The sequence below is a fragment of the Thalia democratica genome, chromosome 5, assembly GCF_965202585.1.
Source record: "Thalia democratica chromosome 5, ktThaDemo2.hap1.1, whole genome shotgun sequence".
In the NCBI taxonomy this organism is placed as follows: domain Eukaryota; kingdom Metazoa; phylum Chordata; class Thaliacea; order Salpida; family Salpidae; genus Thalia; species Thalia democratica.
The window spans coordinates 7,108,379-7,127,288 of NC_139169.1; the positions used below are offsets into that span (position 1 = coordinate 7,108,379).

The 18,910-nt window shown below is 24.3% G+C and overlaps 1 protein-coding gene across 1 annotated transcript; it reads left to right on the forward strand.

The window, feature by feature from the left end:
- The first annotated feature begins 65 nt into the window (after nucleotides 1-65).
- Nucleotides 66-14,070, forward strand: LOC145835909 (eukaryotic translation initiation factor 3 subunit K-like). The gene is made up of 7 exons (XM_082943663.1): nucleotides 66-144; nucleotides 2,643-2,741; nucleotides 3,212-3,422; nucleotides 4,330-4,396; nucleotides 11,945-12,027; nucleotides 12,231-12,351; nucleotides 13,913-14,070. Exons 1-7 carry the CDS (start codon nucleotides 83-85, stop codon nucleotides 13,942-13,944), a joined length of 675 nt encoding a protein of 224 aa, XP_082799789.1. The 5' UTR covers nucleotides 66-82; the 3' UTR covers nucleotides 13,945-14,070.
- The last annotated feature ends 4,840 nt before the right edge of the window (nucleotides 14,071-18,910 follow it).

An 18,910-nucleotide genomic window follows, 5' to 3' on the forward strand; every position in this document is an offset into this window, starting at 1 on the left:
ACTACTTTTTTGAAATGCAAGTTTCTTAATCGTAAGTATAGTTTAACAAATTTTTCAATAGTATAGAATTAAACAGTTAATAATGGCATCTGAAGACAGAATCAGCTCAGAGCAGATCGCTACCCTTCTTCAAGGTATCGAGAGGTATGTATATTTTTTTATTTAATATAAAGTATACTTTAAATATCAATAAATTATAATTGATATTTTTATTAAGGTATTGAGAAGTGTGACTGTAAAATACTTAGTAAACACGTATAGTATATAAGAAAATTGAATGAGCCAAATCTGGTAGTAGTGTTTTAATTTTTCTCAATTTTCAAAGTTTTAAGGTATGTGTTTTTTACTTTTAAAATTGGATATTTTTTGTGGAATATCAATATAATATATAAAATTTTGCTCGTTTGGCCAGAATGTTTTTACCAGAAAAAATCTGTTTTGACAAATCATGATTACATTGCGAATTGGTCTTCAAAAATTGTTTCTATCCGCAACAAAAATAATAAACATTCTTTACAAAGTTGCAATCAAAACTAAATTAATTTAAATTAGAAATAGTACTGAGAATAATATACTTGATGTTAAATAGGTTTTTAGCTACTATATACTAGTTATTATTTTAATATAAAACATTTTAAAAAGCAAACTAATATTCTTAAAAGTTGAATTAATAAAGCTATTTATTCACCCTTGAAAATAAAAAGTTTAAAGTAGAAAAAGGTTGATAACCTTGCGTGCTAAAAATCGTATAATAAGTTCAGATTTAATAATTTAAAGTTCAAGTTCCTTATATGATTCTTATGATTGACTTGATTTTCTCAATTGTTAAAAATAAATTTAATCGTTCCAGTTATCTTTGCATGAGCTTATACGATTTTAAGAATTAAATTGACATCATTTCAAAACCAAACAAGTAAAAACTTGACCTGTATAAATTTTAGGTAAGTTGTGAAATATCATGGAATTGAATTGTGACATTTTGTAGCGAGAATGAAATATTTTATAATGTTCTCGGTTTAAATCCTTATAATAAGTGAGACAATAAATACTTTTTATGAAAAAATTAGTGCATAACAACTGAATCAAATGTTTTTTTTTTTTGTGATTGATCTTTCTCCAAGCTTTTATTTATATATGTATTATTTCTACTTGTTTAATACAACAACGTATATTTTAAATTCAATAAGAACGTCATATTTTTCATGCACCTAAATGTTGTTGAAATGATTTTTTTTTTACTTGAGTATTAGCTCCGTGCAACAAGAAACTTCCCTGTTTGTGCTGAGAACTACCTGCATAGTAGGTTCAAAATTCTATCCAGAGCCAGAAACACCTATAATCTCTCAGTTCTAGTTTCTAGTTTATAATTTCTTTGTTCTTTGTTTATTAGAACTCGCGAGCTGAAAATTTGCAAACAAATAGATTTTAACAATTTAAAATTTTATAAATAGCGTGTTTTTTAGTATTATTGTTGTCGTTTTTTGTAATGTGCTTTTAACTTAGTTTCAGGTAAAATATTTCTTCTATCTTAAATCCTTTTGTTTTAGTAATTTTAAATTACTTTTAATCAACTAAGCACCAGTCAATTCTAATTTAAACCTTTTAAACAGACTTTTTTACTTTATTACGTAACTATTTTTTGCTAGACATTTAAAAATTATTGTTTATAACTAAATGTACACTATAATATTATCAGTTTTTACCAAGATTATTTTGAGGATGCGCTAAACGAAATTAATTAATAAACCTTTTTTAAATGAGTGACTTATGTTTAAATGTTTTAGCTAAAACTTGTAAACCAAACTATGCAACAAGAATTGTTAAGAAGTATATTCTTTTTTTTTACTATTCTGGTTATTGTGAGAATTATGCAAATTTTAAATAAACAATTTACTCGTGTAATTTTTGGTGACGTTAATAAAAACCACACAAATCGAAACTTCAACTGTATGAATTTATATAATTTATGTTTGTTGTTAATTCTCCTACTGCTTTTGAGCTCTAATTTTGTAACGAGAAATGGACTTTTATATCGTTCTCGATCTATTAACTTTTACATGAACATACAGTAGATGATCTTTGGTAAATAATACAAGGTTATGAAACTAAGTGTTCTTATTAATAATTCAACAAGTATTAGCCCACAAAAATTCCTTTTTAAGTACACCAATGTATTTTATATGAGTTTTCAATTCAGTTAAATTACATTCAATTTGAAACATTTTAGTAAAGTTTAAATAGAATTTAAGTCATTTTATTGGATAATAAACTTGATTATTTGAGTTTATCTATACTTACTAATGTAAGCTATCAAAAAAGATCTTGTAAATAGGATCATTAAAACAAGTAGTTAAGTATCAGTACTTCGAATCATTAACTGTTAATAGGTCACGTATATATTTAGAAATTTACAATGATAAATGTTTAATAATAGTTTTAAATTAATTATTGCAATTTTTTTTAATCAACTTTATAAAACTCAATTAGCTGAAATACTTATAGCTATTTAATATCAAGTAAATATTTACCATGATTAGGAACAATATTTTGATTACAACCATTTCAAAAACTCTAATAATTTTTATTATAATATATCCATGACTTTGGTCTAAGCTTGCAAATAAAATATGTAATTATTTCAGGTACAACCCAGAAAACTTGAAGACTTTGTTGCCTTACGTCTACCAACAAGTGAAAGAAAATACTTATGACATCACTGCTAACCTGGCTGTACTAAAACTGTTAGTTTTTTATTTACTAAACATTGACTAGTTGAATTAAATGTTGAAATTTGTAAGAAATACTTATACACTACCACAAATTTTGTTATATTAAAGCTGTTATTTTTTATGCAATAAAGTATACAAACATGCACTTCAATTGATGAAAAATTTTTTGAAAAAATTTTCAGCCTACCATTAGTTAACCTGTTAATTTCAAGTATACTTTTAAACTATATTATAATATTTGTTTAGATACCAATTCAATTCCCATTTAAGGGTAAGTGAACAAGAGTATTAGCAAGTTATATTAAATAAACAGTTGTTGAAAAAAATCACTTTAACTAGTTTAGTTTTAGTAAATAGTTAATCATAAATTTTATTAACTTCTAGCTACCAGTTCAACCCCCCATTTGATGGAGAGTGAGCAAGAATACTTGCAAGTAGTATCAATAAATAATTAAAAGTAATAAAAATAAAAACATTTTTAGCTACCAGTTCAACCCCCACTTGATGGAGAGTGAGCAGGAATACTTGCAAGTTGTATCAAGCATTCTGCTCAAAACACTCATGACGCTACCTAGCGGACATTTTACTTTGTGCAAATCGTTGATAGACGGTCGCATGCAGGACGAAGTTGAAATTGGAAGAGTGATTTACTTGCACAGACTTCTTGTTACTTGCGAGTTCTCACTATTCTGGGTTAGAAATTTTTATTGTATTTATTATATTATATATCATTTTATATGTACTTTGTTGGAAGAGTCATCTATTTGCACAGGCTTCTTGTTACTTGCGAATTTTCACTGTTTTGGGTTGGTTAATTGATATTTTATAATAATTATTATAAATTTCTGTATTTATTTATTTACATGATAATAAATAGGTTTGAGTTAAAATATTTGAATTATCTTAGTTGTTGTTTTTAAGGATGGGTGTTTTACTTGCACAGACTTTTTATAATGTTTTAATTCTCATTGTTTTGGGTTGGTTAATAATATTAGATTAATAAGAACAAATTAATGAGTATGTCAGAATTTCCGAAACTTTTTTTCATAAGGCCCCTCTCTCAAAAAACTGATGTTAAATGTGCCTAAGATATTTTTTTGTTCTTCACTATCAACTCTAGAATATCTAGTGTAAGTTTCAAATTATTTCATTATGCCCAGTTTAACTTCTTAAATTGACCATTTTGGAAAACCCTGGTCTATATCAATTAATACTTAGTGATTTTTCGGAGGGTAATTTACTTCCATATTAGGGTCGTCGCTTTCTTAATTTGGAAATTGTTTAAACTTCTTCTTTAACTTAAGTATTATTATTATTTTTTTTCAATTTATTAAGCATTTAAAAATTTATTTATTTTTGTACTTTTACTAAAACTTGTTGATAATAAAAAAACAACTAGTAAGCTACGGTATTAATACTTACTGTTTTGTTTCTTAAGCGTTTACCACTTAAAAGAATTATCAAAAATAATTATTGTTATAGTTCATATATAAGTTTTAAAATGGTCTTCACATTTTTCTGTAAATTTTCAAAGTATGATAATCTAATTTGTTTAGGGTTTGATTTAAGTAAACATTCTTATCAAATAATAAATAAACAGAAAGAAATAGAGGCAACACCACAGTTGATTGAACCAATTACTGGATTTAAAGAAGCTATTAGAAACTGTTAGTCTAATTATAAAATATTATTAGTATGTATTTATAAACTACTGGGTTTAGACAACCTTTAGAAACTGTTAATTTAACTATTAATAAAATAAAATTAAAGAATACATAAAAATGGCCTTAGAAAATGAGAAGAAACTTTTAGTTTTACAATAATAATAAAAAATAGTAATGTTATAAGATAGGTATAAAATAAATACCTCAAAATTTTAGTGACTGTTCCTTGCAATATTCAGAAAAATCTGTAGGAAAAAACTTGGATAAATATTGAAAAATTAAAGTTTCATAAAAAAACAGTAGGTTATGTTTTTTTAATATCTACTGTTTAAACGATTTAATCAAGAATTTTTTTTAGTGACGTAATGGTAAGTAAAAAACAATCGGTATTTGTATTTTCAAACATATAAATTTGTTACTTTAGCAAATACCTATCGTCCGACCACTTAGTAGAGAATATTTACAATCACTTTGGTGGTTACAAAATAATTCTGAATAAACTCATTTAACGCAAGGGTTGGTACAAAGTCTGCTGTAGTGCATAACTTGATAACCAGATTAAATTAAAAGCTAGGTTTTTTGTTAATTGAGTATAATGAATATGTTCATTTAAAAACACTGCTAAAGTATGGTCAGTACTTGTATTTTCAATTGCAAAAAGTTGCAATGGATGAGTGTTATTTTAATTTAGAATTCTTACTAAAGCAGAAAACAATCACGTTTTCTGTATTTTTATTTAAACTTGTTGTTTGTTACGCCGTTTATGTAGTGTATTGTGTGAAGCTCGTAAAAATAATTTTGTATTGATCAGGTGGTTTAATGTCGTATAAATATGTCGTTTGAAGAATTAATTTAAATCAAGATTTGTCACTACTTAAGCTAGTTTGAAAATTTTAAATTGAAATGATTTTTAAATAAAATGAGTCAAATTATATTCTGCCATTTAATTATTGTAAATTTGATACTGTTAATTTTAACAAATTTTCTCGGACTAGCCCTACTTATTACATATAAGTTTTTTATGAGTGCTGAAATGATAAATAAAAAGTTAAGATTTAAATATTATATTTGGAATATATCTAAGTAAAATAAAGAAACCTAGAGCATATTTTTGTAAAAAAACAACACTTTTTCTTTGATGAACTAAAATATTTTTCTGTGTGCTAACAACACTTTAACTTCTTAGCTAAAAGAAACATAAGTTACTTAAATAAAAAGTTGCTTTTTTTTTTCAAAAATATCCTTTAAACATTTAATTTTACATAGCTTCACTTTGGTAAAAGATTGCATTTTCATAAAATTTGTGCAAAATAATGTTTATTTGTTGATTTCTTAAAATCTCCAGATATTTTTCAAATTAATTGATTAAATCACTTTAAATATTATAGTTAGGTTAATGTCAATAAATTTATGTAATTTATTTAAAGTATATTTTTATAATCATGTCCCTAATGAATGTTTTTTTTTTTTTGTTTTTTGCTGATACTATATTTTAATGTTGTATTTATTATTATTAGCAATTTTATAGTTAATAAATTAATACTTATTAGTTAAGTTTGTTTTCATTCACTCTAAGTTATATTTCTGCATTGAAAAAAACTACTACATAGTTTTTTCATAAAAAAATTAGCACTTTAATTCTGATATATATTTCACATTTGTCCAAAAGTATTGACATTTTTTTTATAAGTTTAAAACAGGGTTTCCCAAAGTGGATAATATCATCTAAAGGGGCGATTTTGGCTATCAGTTGTCGTTAATTAGTTACGCAGCGAAAAAGTGAATGAGTAATTAACTAGTAAAAGGGCGAAATCTAAGAAATAGGGGCTGTAAATTTTTTTTTTAATATTTGCCGAGGTGGCGTTTATGAAAATTAGTTGAGAAACCCTGCTTTAAATTGACTCCAGATTTTAACCATTTTTTGCATTGAATAAAAACCTAAAGAGTTTTAAAATTGGAATACAAAATAAATATATAGTCTAACTAATCTAAGAACTGTAATACATTCCAATAAACTTCCAGTAATAATTAATAATATTTAAGCTTCTCAAATTGCCCTTCTAGCATCATTAAAAAACACTTTTAACTATTTTCTTGTCACTACGCTATCACCTTATGAAGTTTTATTGAGGAAGTTGTATATCATTAGAATAATTATAAACATGTTATGATTCTTTTTTACCTGTTGATATTTTTTGTTACTTAATGTGCACATGTTTTATATCACTTTTCAATAGAAAAATGAAAATAAAACATGACTTACTTCTGCACAGTTTTCTAATAAGTCTGCATTTAAAAATTCTTGTGACGTTGTAGAAATAAAGCTCATTTTAGTGTGTTTATACTTTCTTTAATCAAGTTTAGATTTTTGTTACAGTTATTAAGTGAATAAAAAAATTTGGACGACTTTGATAAAAAATAGATAAAAGAATTACCTGGAACAAACTGTTAGAAGCTTAATTACAAAAGTTCAGTTGTGTATTGGTTTTTAAGTAATAAAAAGCTAAATAAAAGTAAATAGTTCAAAATAATAATGTATTTAAAATGTTTAGTGACGTAATTAAACGAAAAGTACAGTTTTTTTTATTGTATCTTGTATATAGATCTGCTACTTAGTAAGTGCAGTATAGTGTTAAAGTTTGATGGTTGTTATTTATAATCACTTTTGGTGATAATATTATGTATATGTACGTTGTCTTAATTAATTTTTCTTAAATAAAATTTGGCTAATTTATAGGCTAGTTGGAAAGTTTTTGAAAACTCGTGCTATATAAAATATTAATTTATTTTGTGTTTTCAAAAAACTCAAGTTAATTATATACTTTTGAGAAACTCAGGTTGGTTTTTTTTAGAAATGAGTCAATCTATATTCTACCTCTTAGTTTTGTTTAATATTTCAGTATCAAATTTTATAATATTTAAGTTTTTGTTTTGCGGCTAGCTGTACTCGTTTAGCCTTCAATTATTACAATTTATTTTTTATCAATGCTGAAACAAAAATAATATTTAGTTTTTATTTACTGTGAATTATAATAATGCATTCAAAAAAGCTACTAAATTGCTGATTTGTTTTGAAAACTATAACAATAACTCTTATGCATATTTAAAGTTTAATGTTTGTCCTGACCTATTGACAACTTTTTAACAAGTTTAAAATTGTCCAAAATTATTGTTAGCTTCTTGATAATTTTAAATCATGTTTTCCCAAAGTTGGCAACATCGCACCTTTGAAGGCGATTTCTGCTGCTAGGGGACGTTAATTATTTTGGCGGCAAAAAACGAAATAGTGGAGGCTATAGTGGAGGCTAAGTCAATTTTTGAACATTTTAATTTTTTTTTGATGTTTAACTAAACTACAAGTTGCATTTCACAGATAGTTTATTTTAAAAATAATTTCTAATATAAAGTCGGTTAAAGATGTAGAGTACAGTAGGTTCCTTACAAGAGGCGCAAACTAAAAGTGCAAATAACTAGAAGTCACTAAAAATCTGTCTCCTACGTTTTGTAAGATGAATACCTCAAAATTTTAGTAATTGTTCCTTGCAATATTCAGAAAAATCTTTAAGAACAAGCTCGAGAATTATAAATTTCATAAAAAAAAAACAGTAGGTTTTGTTTTTTTGTTATCTGTGTAAACGAATTTAGTTTTTAGTGACGTAATTGAAATAAAAAACAATCGGTGTTTGCATTTTAAAATATGTAAACTTGTACTTGACGAAATGTATATTAAAGGCGCAAATTGTAGTTAATATTTACGATCACTCCGGTGGTTACAAAAAATTCTAGTAATTGCTCCATGCAATGTTCAGAAAATTGTGTAGGAACAAACTTAAATGAATATAGAAAAATCTCATAAGAAAAGAAAAAACAATAGCTTATGGTCTTTTTTTTATATCATCTGTTGTAATGATTTAATCACGAGTTTAATTTTATAGTGACGTAATCGAAAGAAAAAACAATCGGCATTTGTATTTTCAAGTATATAAAGTTGTTAATTGACAAGATACATAGAATCAATTAAGTAAAGTATATTTACAATGACTTTGGTGGTTACAAAAAATAATAATGATTTTTAACGCAAGTTTTGGTACAAACTCTGTTTTAGGTATTAACTCTGCGAATAACCAAATCAACTTAAAAACAGTTTTTTTGTCAATTAAGTGTAATAAATGAGTTTATTTTAAATCTTACATCACTGCTAAAGCAAAAAACAATCAGTATTTGTATTTTCGGTTTGTAGTATGTGTAACTTGCTGTTTATTACGCCGTCTGTCATTAAGTGAGATCGTAAAATAACTTGAAATCACTCAGGTCGTAAAATGTAGTATGAATTTAATTTGAAGAATTATTTTAAATCACGATTTGTCACTACTTAGCTAGTTTGAAATTTTTGGAAAACTTTTGCTATTTAAATTTAATATTTGTTTGTTTTTTTTTCGAGCTAATTAAATACTTTTCATAAACTCAGATTAGTTTTTTTTTAGAAATTAAATGACTAGAATTATAATCTGCCATTTGTTTTGTTTGCAAAATTTATGGTGTTAATTTTAATATTTTTTAACTTATTACATATGATTTTTTTATGATTGCTGAAATAAAAACTTAAAATGATAGCTAAATAATTAAGATTTACATATTATATTTGGATTTATGTTAATAAATCTATGTAAAATAAAAAATCTAAAGAAAATTTTGTAAAAAAAACAAGTTTTCACAAAAATATTTTTTTATTGAACTAATATATATTTCTGTGTGCTAACAACACTTTAACTTGTTAGCACACAGAAACATAATTTAATTCAATAAAAAAAAGAATTGTGAAAATTTGATTTTTTTACAAAAATAAGTTTTGAATATTTTATTTTACATAGTATCACTTTGGTGGTAAAAAGTAGAATAATTATACAATCTTGGATAGTTTAAAGGTTTGTCGCTTACATAGGCTAGTTTGGAAATATTGCAAAATTCGTGAAAAATAAAGTTTATTTCTTGATTTTCAGAAAAACTCAGGGTTTTCAAATGGATTGATTAAATTAGTTTAAGTATTATAGTTGGGTTAATGTTAATAAATCTATGTAAAATAAAATATTAAAAGTAAATTTTTATAGTCATGTCCCTAATGGTTTAAAAATAGCGTTCCGAAAATTATTATTTTTTTACTTATACAATAAATGAATGTTGTATTTATTATTATTAGAATTTTTATATGAAAATTATTAATTCTTTTTAGTAAGTTTAATATTTATTCACTGTAAGTTATATTACTGCATTCAAATAAGCTACTAAATTGTTCTATCATTAGAAAATTATTTCATTAATACTGATATATATTTAACAGCTGTCCAAAAATATTGATATTTTTTTAATAAGTTTAAAACAGGGTTTCCCAAAGTGGGCACCTTTAATAGCGGTTTTATCTATCAGTGGCCGTTAATTATTTACGTGGCGAATAAGTAAATAGGTAATTTACTAGTAAAAAGGCGAAATCTAAAAAAAAATGGGGCTTTTATTTCTGCCAAGGTGGCGTTTATGAAAATTATTTAAAGAAACCCTGCTTTAACTTAGTTCCAGATCTTAACGGTTTTGTGCATTCAATAAAAAACTAAATAGTTTTAAAGTTTAAAAACAAAGTAATATATGATCTAACTTCATATATGAACTGTGATACCTTCAAAAAAATTTTAGTAATAATTAATAATTTTAAAGGTTCTCTAACCGTCCTTCTAGTATATTTAAAAAAAAACTTTAACAATTCTTCTTTACCTTTGATTTTTTTGATACATAATGTGCACATATTTTATATCATTATCAAATAGAAAAACTAAAAAAATCATACTTATTTCTGCACAGTTATGTAATAAACTTGCATTTAAATTGTCTAGCGTTGTAAAGAATCAAAAACTTATTAAACACATGTGTTTTTTGTACATATATAAAGCGTTGTTTTCTCTACTTTTAGAAACTACTATCAGACTATAAATATTTATATATCAGTTAGTCGATACAAATTACCTAGGAATAAACTTTAATAAGCTCAATAAAAAAGTTCAGTTTTCTATTGGGTTTTCGGTTATACAAAAATCAATCAAAGCTAAATAAAAGTAAGTAGTTCTAGTAAAAGTAAATCAAAGTATTAGTATTAAGAAAACAACTCATATAATTAATATTTTAATAAAAATACAGATAGTTTATTGATTTTTTTTTTTACAAATATTTCTACGGTAAATAATTGATACTATTACTAAAAATTTGTAGGTTTGAATTAGCAAAAAATAGATATTAGTAGCTCATAGACTTATTAATACTTTTGTAAACTAAATACTTGATAAGCACACATTCTTTTTATAATATTGCATTTTAAATTTGTCTAGTGACGTAATTGAATAAAAACACAAAATGTATATGTACGTTAGCATATATAAAGCTGCTATTTTGTAACTTGAGTGGTAGCTTTACATAATAAGTCGTTGGATTTTGAACCAAGTCAGTGGTAAAAATAATGCAAGTACACTATAAAGAAGAGTTTTGCTAAATCAGGTACAACTCTTACTTAAACTAGCTCAAAAATCTCCGAAATTTCGTGTAAAATAAAAATTTTTGTTGATTTTCGAATACATCAGAAAAAATTTTTAAATGAGATAAAGTTAATCACTTTAAAGTATTGTAATTAGGTTTATCTCAATGGATTTATATAGAATATAAGTAGTATAGTATTTAAGGTATATTTCAGTTATAACTGCAAGCATTTGATGATAAAGTTTTAATTTTCCAATCTTTTTTAAACATAGTTCTTTCTACTTCCAACTAATTTACTTATATTCTATTTTATTATTCAATGTTATCTTTACAGGCCGTTAATTATTAACAATTTGTTAAACTAAATATACTTAAATAAGTACATATTCTTCATCTACAATAAAACATTAAGGTATTTATATAATGATTAAAAATTAAATCGAAAAAGATATTAGTGTATGCAAGAATTTTTTGACATCAATGTCTGCAAAAGAATTTATATAACCTTCTTATATAACTTGAGTTCTAAATTTAAAATTCCGAATAATTTACATACATATTTCGTCAATAAGTTGTAATCGATAAGTTTTTGAATTACATCCTTAACCTTTGTTTAAATATTAAAAATTTAATAGTTTTCATTAGAATTTAGCTGCATGTGAATTGTTTAGTGACGTAACGCAACGCAAAAAATAAAAAGCATTTGTGCTTTTGCATCTATTATATCGCTATTAAAAAAATTACTATAACAGCTAAGTTGTAAAATTATGTATTTTCAATCACTACGGTGGTTATTTTAAGCATATTGAATACGAAAGGTTTCCGAGTTGAAAAGCCAATCAAAACTAAATAAATTTGAATATGTTCAATAAATGTTATTATCTCCTAACTAACATCTAGAGCAGTCGACATACAAAAAATAATATATTTTATGAAATTAAACACACTTAAATATGGACATGTATGTTGAAAACAATGCGTATTGTTAACAACCTGAATGTCATTCGGAAAATTCAAATAAATATTTTCTCACAGACATCTGCACAGTGGTCCAGTCCACTTACCAGAACATTTCAAAAGAAGTTTTGTCCTCGTACATGGGAAGTTTGGACGAACAGGTATTTTATATATATAGTTTTTTTCATTTTCAATTATTTTTTCAAAGAATTCAATAACAAAACAAAAATTTGCCCTTCAATTATAATTTTTTTTAAGTAAAGTTTATATTTAAAAATGAAAAATATAACAAAATTATTCATTAAGGTTGTCATTTTATTTATTGTCATTAAAATTTCATTTATTTTCTATTATAATTTCAAAGGTTCTTGAAGATATGATTGTTGAACAAAAATGGGTGGAAAATAAGGAAGGTGTTGTTTTTGTTGCCAATCAGGATGATAATTGCAAAACCAAAAATATTGTGGAGAAAATCACTTTCGATAGTTAGTTTTTTGTATATTCTTATATTAATTTAGTTTTTTTAAGGTTACTTAATTCATGTTAAACTAATCAAAACCAAAAACATTGTGGAGAAAATCACTTTTGATAGTTAGTTTTTTGTATATTCTTATATTAATTTAGTTTTTTTAAAGTTACTTAATTCATGTTAAACTAATCAAAACCAAAAACATTGTGGAGAAAATCACTTTTGATAGTTAGTTTTTTATATACAGGGTTGCCACTTTACCTGGAAAAACCTGGAATTTTAAATATTTTTAACATTTTCAGTACTAAAATTTCAATTTGACTCAAAAAATCTATCATAGAAAAAAATTTGTCATCATCAAAAAAATTTTTTATTAATAAACAATTTTAAAGTAACTTTACAGCATATTTTGAGTGTTTTTGTACTTTTTAACACAGTTTCTTTTATAGAAATTAACTTAAAACTAAAAACAGACCCAAAAATGTTTATTTTAAAAACCTGGAAGAAATTTGGAAAACCTGGAAAAAATTTGAAAAAACGAGTGGCAACCATGTATATATTCTTATATTTATATAGTTTTTTAATAGTTACTTAATTCATTTAAAACTGATCAAAACTAGAAATATTGAGGAGAAAATCATTTTTGATAGTTTGTTGTTTATATATTTTATATTTATATAGTTTTTTAATAGTACTTTATTAACTTAACACTGGTCAAAATTAAAATTATTGGGAGAAAATCACTTTTGATAGTGAGTTTTTTATATGTTCTTATATTTATTAACTTTTTTAATAGTTACTTAGTTCATTTAAAATTAATTAAAACCAAAAACATTGTGGAGAAAATCACTTTTTTGTAATTACTTGGAAAATAAGATTTTTGTAAAAAAAATGATAGTTTTTATCCTTAACTAGTTTATACTAATATTATATACATAACACTAAAAATATTGTAAAAATATTTTGTAGTTTTGTTTACAGGTTAACCACTTAGTCTTAAAATTGTATTTTTACTTAGTTTTTGTCAGTGGTTCATTAAACACTTCATATTACATTGATATTAAGACCAATTAATTATGTTGTTAAAAAGTTACTTTTGGTATTTTATTTTTAAGAATATTATCATTTCAATAATAGACTTTATTTTTAAGTTTTTTAAACTCAGTTTACTAAAATGAAATCTTTGTTGCTAATTCTTAAAAAAGCTGAAAAGAAGTTTTCAATTTAACAAGTTTTTCTATTTTTTCTTTCCCATCTTTCATATTTAGCAATCAAATGTCAAATCATTTCAATCGATAGAATTGGAAAATCTTCATTGTAATAAACTGCTTATATAGGTATTTTCATTCAGAAGTTTTTTTTATAACTTATCATGTTTATTACTTAGGTCTTTCAAAATAGGATAATATAAGTTGAGTTTGTTTAACTGTTAAAATATTTTGTAAGCACTAATCAATTGACTTAAAATGCAAGAAAACATTTTTTATTAAGCAATTACTATCGTCTAAGAATTTATGTAAACTTACTTATATTATAAACAAAACTTATATATGTTATTTATATTGTTTTTTTTACAGAATTGAAAACGATGTTCGATCTGGCCAACTAGAATGTATTTTCAACTTAGGGGAATTTCTATATTTATCTAAAATGTTTATATATTAGCTAATACTTTCCTGAGAGATTTGGTTGTTTTCTAATGATTTTAGTTGTTTAATAAACTTTTATTATACAGTTTTTTACATAGTAAAAAATAGATAAAAGTAGGGTAAACTAAATATTTTAGTTAATAAACCATTATAAAAATTTATTTGTGTATATACTTAAAATAGTATGTGTTTAATGAATTCAAAAATAAGTTATTTAATGAATATATAGACCTTTATGAAATTCTTACATCTTATTTTTGACTAAATAAATCAACACCCTAGTAATTAGAAAGAAAAAAAATCTAGAATTAATGTCTTAACTAATATAAAATTAATTTGCAGTTTAACAATTATCAATATTTATTCTATGTGAAAATTATTTAGAATCCAGCTCAACAAACTTAAATTTCAAAAAGTTCTTTTAATAAAAAGATGTTGTACATAAGCATAAAGCTTATTAGTAGAAATTCTAAACTGTTCATTCAGTGTTAGTGATAGATTTGTTATTAAATTTCTAGTTGTTTGAATTTATGATAAAAACTTAAATTTTTTTAATATTTCACATGTTTGAAAGTGTGTCTTGAATTGTACAGGGTTGCCAAAAAACCTAGAGCTTGACAATTTAGGCTAAAAAACTTGAAATTTAAGTAATTTTGAAAAAAAAACCTGGAATTTTCACATGTTTAGTATAAAAATTTCGATTTCGCCTAAACTTATCATATTAATAGTTAGAGAATAAGTATAAGTTAAGAATAAATAGATACTATTTGAATAAGATTTATTTAAGCACTGAAGAGGTCTTTGACCGAAACTTAGTTTGTAAAATAAATTTTTGAAAGAATAAATATATTACTTCTCCTCCAGCAGTTGAGATCTCTCTATTTGTTTTCTTGAAACCAAAACATATTATATTAATAAAATATAAAATTGTCATCATCAATTTATTTTAATACATTTAAAGTAGCTTTAGAGTATCTTTTCAATGTGTTTATACTATTTAACCCAGTTTTTTACTCTAAAGTGGAAATAGACCGAAAAATGTGTACTTTTAAAAACCTGGAATAAATTTGGGCAACCATGATGGTGTTAATAAACATATAAAAATGCTGCTATTGTTATATATTTTAATGTTTTCTAGGAGCTTAATTATTTTAAAGAGCACATCAGTACTTTTTAAATTAATTGATTTAAGTAAAATTCTTAGAAGTAATAAAATAAAACAACTATTAGTTTGAAATGAAACATTATGCCATAAACATTATATAGAATTGAACACTACCATGTTTAATTTACAAAGGAGGTTAAGACACTTAAGTATAAAACGCGAAATTAAAGAGTTTAATAGGTTCTTTATAGAAGGCCAAACGTAAAATGCAAAAATCTCTATTCTCTTCAATATATTTTTCCTTCTTTATTGTTGAGATTGAAATTTTATATAAAAAAAGCAATTTAACTTAGTAACATACAATAAATTTACAGTTATTAATTTTCAAATTATTTTTATTGTGAATTCTTAAATGCGTAACTAAACGAGTGCGTAGAATCGCGAGAGGTGACTGTATTTCAAGTTATTACAATAAATTAAAACATGTAAAAATGCTGCTATTGTTATATATTTTAATGTTTTCTAGGAGCTTAATTATTTTAAAGAGCACATCAGTACTTTTTAAATTAATTGATTTAAGTAAAATTCTTAGAAGTAATAAAATAAAACAACTATTAGTTTGAAATGAAACATTATGCCATAAACATTATATAGAATTGAACACTACCATGTTTAATTTACAAAGGAGGTTAAGACACTTAAGTATAAAACGCGAAATTAAAGAGTTTAATAGGTTCTTTATAGAAGGCCAAACGTAAAATGCAAAAATCTCTATTCTCTTCAATATATTTTTCCTTCTTTATTGTTGAGATTGAAATTTTATATAAAAAAAGCAATTTAACTTAGTAACATACAATAAATTTACAGTTATTAATTTTCAAATTATTTTTATTGTGAATTCTTAAATGCGTAACTAAACGAGTGCGTAGAATCGCGAGAGGTGACTGTATTTCAAGTTATTACAATAAATTAAAACATGTAAAAATGCTGCTATTGTTATATATTTTAATGTTTTCTAGGAGCTTAATTATTTTAAAGAGCACATCAGTACTTTTTAAATTAATTGATTTAAGTAAAATTCTTAGAAGTAATAAAATAAAACAACTATTAGTTTGAAATGAAACATTATGCCATAAACATTATATAGAATTGAACACTACCATGTTTAATTTACAAAGGAGGTTAAGACACTTAAGTATAAAACGCGAAATTAAAGAGTTTAATAGGTTCTTTATAGAAGGCCAAACGTAAAATGCAAAAATCTCTATTCTCTTCAATATATTTTTCCTTCTTTATTGTTGAGATTGAAATTTTATATAAAAAAAGCAATTTAACTTAGTAACATACAATAAATTTACAGTTATTAATTTTCAAATTATTTTTATTGTGAATTCTTAAATGCGTAACTAAACGAGTGCGTAAAATCGCGAGAGGTGACTGTATTTTAAGGTATTACGGATTACAATAAATTAAAACATGTAAAAATGCAAACATAATCTTTTTAAGCAGATTTAAACATAGGCTTTTTCTTAATTGCAACTGATAATTCAAGTGACAATAAAACTACACTAGCTAATTGTATATGTTGGCAGGTAGAATTAATAAAATTTGAAAATGAGGATAATTATAAATCAAGAACAAATTTATTTATACTGCTGTATAACTTACAAGTATGAACTTTTAAACCTTAAGTTGTTAAGCTGTAACCAACATTAGAGATAGAAATTTTTGTTGCCTTGGAAACTTTTTGTTTAGTGTTTGAATTAACATCGTTGCATTCTAAATAAATATTGATCGTGCCGTAAACTTAACCAACTTTTTCATTAGAACTCAGTTGCTAGTTAATCAGTGTTTTTATGTTTAACATCGAACTAAGTTTAAAACAAAAACAAAATTTTTAAAACTATTAAGACTTTTGATGCCTAAGAATACATCTAAAACATTCAACTTGCCTGTAGTTTATTAATATTTCAAAAAACTTATACAGTGATATTAGTTTATTTTAATAGAGACTTGGGAATATAGCCTTATTCAAATGTAATAACTTTTTGGTTAACATTCGAAACCCTCATTGATAGGATGGAATTGAAAGCAAATTATTTTGGTAGTAAACATGTAATCAACACAAAAAATACTATACTTGTTATCGAACCTACAGAAAACTACTTTATACTAACTTAACAAAGTTTTTTTGATCAAAGAAGATACAAAACTTAGAAACTCTAACGATAGAAGAACTCAAACAGATAGAAAAAGTTTAATACTAAATCAACAATCAAAACTGAAAAAGTAATCGTTCAAAATAAAAAAGCATCAATCCAAATAAAGCTAATACCTGCCGGTAATTTTCCTCCTGTTGTCATTGTAAATCTTTTTTATCCACCTAACACAGATGCCTCGTCTTCGAAGGCACCTTGGACATTCCTTACCAAAAACAAAGAAGTCAGTGGTCACGACAAACTTTGAAAACGATCCATACGAGTACAACAGAATCCGGAGAAAGGTAAGAAAACCGTCAATTGGTTTGCATGAGCCTGTAAAAGTGTCAACTGTAGTTAACTAAAATATTATGTACTAAAAAGACTAAACTCGTTATGACTGGAGTACAAAACAAGCTTTAATTTTCTAGCTTACTAGTTTAAGTATTTTTTTTCTAAGCCTTACTAAAGTAAAGTTTTATACTGTATGAGTCTGTAAAAGTACTACTTGTTTTTTTTTTTTTGTAAATTCTACATACATTCACATTGAACTTAATCTAAAAGTTATTTGTATTTTATATAGGATAAAAAGTTAAAGAGCTTTGAAATAAAGTTATCAAAAAAGGTTTTCTTGAAATGGAATATTTAAGCTTTTAAAAGAATATATCATTTAAAAAAATACTTTCCAAAATTTAAACAAACAAAAACCTTTAGTATTATCATCAGCAGTTGGTTTATTATCAGTATTATTTGTCACAACTTTAGAATTACTGTCCGAAGGTTTCGCTAAATCACTGGTCACATAAGGAGTTGTAGAATTAAGATCATTATTTGTAGATGTTTCAGCATCAGTGTTATTTTTAACAGGAAGTGTAGGACTTTCAGGATCTGTAGCAGAACTTTCAGAACTTGTAGCAGAAGTTGTATTAACAACTGGAGCTCCAAAAACATTCATCATCAGTAAGTAGAATGCAACAAGAAATAAAAAGAACTTCATTTTGTTACTTTTATAACAACTAAAACTATTTAAAAAGTCTGTTAAATTATAAGGAAATGCTTATTTTAATTATTTACTAAATAAACAAAGCTATCTGTTTACAAAAGTATAAACTAAAAACTTTGGTATAGATTAGACAATTCTTGAATTTTTTTATAGTATATATAAACAGGAGTTTAAACACCTTTGAAGAAAATAAAGCTATATAAATTTATTTAAATTAAAAAAAAACTCTATACAAGCTATTAGGTATAAATGATTTTTTAACTTAACTCGTGTAGTAGTTTACACAAAATTAACACTTAAAATTAAAGATATTAAGATAAGTAACTATACATATTTCTTTATAGAAACCTATAACTACATTAATTATCGAAAACCTTTTATTTTGTAAGTTGTTTATTAAAGTTTATACAAATAGTTAACATATGAAATGGTTTTTCAATTCTAAAAATATAAAACTAAATATTTTTTATATTTTTAAACAATTTAAAAAAAATTTTGACAATGCTCATAAATGTTTTACTCGTGGTTAGACCTGCTGTAAGAATATTAACAAAAAGTTTAACACACTAATAAAAGGTAACATAGCTATATTAATTAACAAAATAAAGCAAACGTTTTAT